This window comes from Limulus polyphemus, unplaced genomic scaffold (assembly GCF_000517525.1).
Source record: "Limulus polyphemus unplaced genomic scaffold, Limulus_polyphemus-2.1.2 Scaffold5623, whole genome shotgun sequence".
Lineage (NCBI taxonomy): Eukaryota > Metazoa > Arthropoda > Merostomata > Xiphosura > Limulidae > Limulus > Limulus polyphemus.
Window position 1 is genome coordinate 26,808 of NW_013671233.1, and position 4,928 is coordinate 31,735.

Below are 4,928 nucleotides of genomic sequence, written 5' to 3' on the forward strand. Positions count from 1 at the left end.
AAATTTATTTGTTTAGAGGTGAACGTGAATTCGTTTGGGATTATGGCCAAAAATGTTGATAATGATGACGGTATCCAATAATGGATCAGTTTTCTCCAATGGTTATAATCTTTTGTTTTTGTATGATGTGATAATATCTTTATAAGACCAGTCTATAAAGTTTACTGAGTTTTTATTTTTAATTCTGGATATAAACTACTGATAGTTGGTTTCGGTATGTTAGACTAACTGGAGGTAGATAGGAATGCTCTCTCCATTTTGATAAGATAATAACAGAAGAAGTGTTTTTCCCTTACATTTAGGTTCAGATCTTCTGGACAATGATGCCAAGGTTGCAATGCAGGCAGCTCAATCTTTACTTGTCATAGTTCCTAGTCCACCAACAGAAGAAAACTACACTAAGTTCAAAGATAAAGTTCGACTCTACAATGAACGGCCTCCTTTTAATTTTGCTTCTCCCAGACCCAATCTCAAAAAGGTGAATGTATATCATTTAGGAACACAAATAATAAATCATAACCATAATTGTGGAATGATACTGTTTTATATCCTAAACATAGTTGTGGACTAATACTGTTTTATATCCTAAACATAATTGTGGACTGATACTGTTTTATACCCTAAACATAGTTGTGGACTGATACTGTTTTATACCCTAAACATAATTGTGGACTGATACTGTTTATGTCCTAAACATAGTTATGGACTAATACTGTTTTATATCCTAAACATAATTGTGGACTGATACTTTTTATATCCTAAACATAGTTGTGGACTAATACTGTTTTATACCCTAAACATAGTTGTGAACTGATACTGTTTTATATCCTAAACATAATTGTGGACTGATACTTTTTATATCCTAAACATAGTTGTGGACTGACACTGTTTTATACCCTAAACATAAATATGGACTGATACTGTTTTATACCCTAAACATAATCGTGGACTCATGCTGTTTTATATCCTAAACATAGTTATGGACTAACACTGTTTTATATTCTAAATATAGTTATGGACTGATACTGTTTATATCCTAAACATAGTTATGGACTAACACTGTTTTGTACCCTAAACATAATCGTGGACTGATACTGTTTTATATCCTAAACATAATTGTGGACTGATACTGTTTATGTCCTAAACATAGTTATGGACTAACACTGTTTTATACCCTAAATATAGTTATGGACTGATACTGTTTATATCCTAAACATAGTTATGGACTAACACTGTTTTATACCCTAAACATAGTTGTGGACTGACACTGTTTTGTACCCTAAACATAATCGTGGACTGATACTGTTTTGTACCCTAAACATAATCGTGGACTGATACTGTTTTATATCCTAAACATAATTGTGGACTGATACTGTTTATGTCCTAAACATAGTTATGGACTAACACTGTTTTATATTCTAAATATAGTTATGGACTGATACTGTTTATATCCTAAACATAGTTATGGACTAACACTGTTTTATACCCTAAACATAGTTGTGGACTGACACTGTTTTGTACCCTAAACATAATCGTGGACTGATACTGTTTCATTCCATAAATATAGATGTAAAATGTACAGTATTAGGCTCTAACGCAGTTTTGGACTGATATTGTTTTTAATTGAAAATTGAGATTGAAACAGACCTCATAACATTAATCATGTAATACTTTAAATGTGACACACTGTTGTTATTAAATAATTTAACACCAATAGTGTGACACATAGTGTTCTTATTAATTAATGTTAAAATCAAATATATGATACATTCCTCTTCTTAAGCTGTGTAACATGCTTGAAGTGTGATACACTATTCTTATTAGGTCATGTAATACCTGAAATGTGACACCATATTCTTATTAACTTGTGTAACATACTTGAAATGGGACACATACTGCAGGATGTTTAGAAAACTGTCAGAGAAGGTGTTCATTCCACCTCAATATATCACGATTATCTGAGAAGGTGTTCATTCCACCTCAATATATCAGGGTTATTCCCTCAGACATCATCTGATTCATACACTGATCCTTGTCTGCACACTGACAAACAGTTTATTTAAATCATTAATCTCAAGTCATTGAAACAGTGAGAGAGAAGAGAAATACAATCTAGCTTGCATGAAAGTTATTTCAGTATGTAATATAGTATGGTTTTGAAACATACACTACCACATTCAAACTGTCTTGAATCAAACTGATAAATCTTAGTGTACCTCTGCTCTAACTTTGTTCTGCTAGGATAAGTAGTTTCTCCAGTATGGTTATTTAGATTAGTTTTTCAGGTATGGTTATTTAGATAGATAGTTTTCTTTGGAATCATCTTTACCTAAGACCCTTTGAATTAAGTAATCTACTTAAAGTATGATGCATTGTTTTGAATATATTAATAAATAATTTAAAATCCTAAGACATTGTGAGGATGCGTTCTTAATGTACTAACAGATAACTTGAAACCGTATAACATTGTGAGGATGTGACTTACTACTTATAGTGGAAGTTCTAGGTTGAAGATAGCTTTGATATACGGAAACATCTGATAGCTGAGTTCTTGCACAGATCTTGAAAGTTGAGTCGTTCAAAACTTGAAAATAGCGATGAATGTTATATTTTAAGATCTGACCAAGAACTCAGCTAACAGATGTTTCCGTATATCAAAGCTATCTTCAAGTTTTGTACAATGAAAAACCTTTTCAAGTTCTAGGTTGTAATACATTGAAACCTCGGGTTATTGTTGTTATTTTGTTTTGTCCACCAGCACATTACAGTCTATGCAGCATACCTGTATGACGCAGTGCGACTGTACGTTGAAGCTTTAGCCAAAGTCTTGAAAGCAGAAGGTGACCCAAGGGATGGCAAGCTAGTCATCAAACATATTATTGAAAAAAAACGATATCCAAGTAGGTGTATACAACTAAAGTAAGTCCAGATAGACAGTTAGTCGCAAACTTATCAAAACAAGTTGCATGATTTATACTTTAGTGAATCAGTTAAGGGGCCTCATATTTATCTCCTATATATATGAAGACCTGAACAATGCTGTCAAGGGTAGACATTGATCTTATCTAGTGCAATTAAACCTCCTTAGTTTATACAAGTGACTTATGGCAGGAATTAGTAAACTGGCATGTTTAATTATCAAAAATTTTACTTATCAGATCCACTAGAGCTTTAAAAGAAGAAAAAATATGGGAATTTAAAGTTTTACACATTGTAAATAAGTATAAGTATACAATTGATATCTTAATTAGAAATTATAGACACCTTGTAATATCCAACAAATACTAAAAATAACGTGCTAGTAATGTATGTTTGAAAATTTATCAGACATCAGTAATGTTTAGTAATGAACTGTTTCTCTGACATCCAGGTGTTGCTGGTATCTGGATGAACATAGACGACAATGGTGACGTAGAGGGAAACTATACAGTTCTGGCTCGGTTTCGGACACCTAAAGATGCCACCTTGGTTGGTTTCTATAACAGAGAGAGTCCTCCTTATACGATGCTACCTGTTGGACCCTTCATTTCTGATGGCAACGAAACGGTACAGATGGTGGAACATTTTCTCTGGCATTCAGTTATGTGGCTGGTTGTGACAAAAGTGTATAAAGATATATATCCAGGTTTGAGGTGTTTAGATAAAGGGCTCCAAATTTTGATCCTGGATAGGTTTTGAGATTTTATCTTCATAGTGACTTACGCTGTTTGATGTTTCCTTTCTCCTATGAACTGATATGACAGTTATATATATTTTTATAAATACTAATATGGCAGATATATATTCTTATAAATACTGATATGACAGTTATATATTCTTATACGTACTGATATGACAGTTATATATTCTTATACGTACTGATATGACAGTTATGTATTGTTATAAATACTGATGTAACAGTTATGTATTATTATAAATACTGATATGACAGTTATATATTCTTATAAATACTGATATGACAGTTATGCATTCTTATAAATACTGATATGACAGTTATGCATTCTTGTAAATACTGATGTAACAGTTATGTATTATTATAAATACTGATATGACAGTTATGTATTGTTAAATATTCTGATATGACAGTTATGTATTCTTGTAAATACTGATGTAACAGTTATGTATTATTATAGATACTGATATGACAGTTATGTATTCTTGTAAATACTGATATGACATTTATGTATTGTTAAATATTCTGATATGACAGTTATGTATTCTTATAAATACTGATGTAACAGCTATGTCTTATTATAAATACTGATATGAAAGTTATGTATTCTTGTAAATAGTGATATGACAGTTATGTATTGTTATAAATACTGATATGACAGTTATGTATTCTTGTAAATACTGATATGACAGTTATGTATTATTATAAATACTGATACAACAGTTATGTATTCTTGTAAATACTCATGTAACAGTTATGTATTGTTATAAATACTGATATGACAGTTATGTATTGTTATAAAGACTGATATGACAGTTATGTATTCTTGTAAATAGTGATATGACAGTTATGTATTCTTATAAATACTGATGGTATGACAGTTATGTATTCCTATAAATAGTGAAATGACAGTTATGTATTCTTATAAATACTGATATGACAGTTATGTATTGTTAAATATTCTGATATGACAGTTATGTATTGTTATAAATACTGATATGACAGTTATGTATTGTTAAATATTCTGATATGACAGTTATGTATTATTATAAATACTGATATGACAGTTATGTATTCTTGTAAATAGTGATATGACAGTTATGTATTATTATAAATATTGATACAACAGTTATGTATTCTTGTAAATAGTGATATGACAGTTATGTATAATTATAAATAGTGATATGACAGTTATGTATAATTATAAATAGTGATATGACAGTTATGTATTATTCTAAATATTGATACAACAGTT

The 4,928-nt window shown here is 30.5% G+C and overlaps 1 protein-coding gene across 1 annotated transcript in view; it reads left to right on the top strand.

The window, feature by feature from the left end:
• The window catches only part of LOC106472802 (receptor-type guanylate cyclase Gyc76C-like), a gene marked incomplete at its 5' end in the record, with an annotated part of 30,239 nt that overhangs the window by 3,875 nt on the left and 21,436 nt on the right, over window positions 1–4,928 (top strand). The window contains 3 exons of the mRNA XM_022401346.1: window positions 303–478; window positions 2,759–2,900; window positions 3,371–3,625. Coding sequence (XP_022257054.1) covers window positions 303–478; window positions 2,759–2,900; window positions 3,371–3,625 — 573 coding nt within the window. The remainder of the gene's footprint in view (window positions 1–302; window positions 479–2,758; window positions 2,901–3,370; window positions 3,626–4,928) is intronic.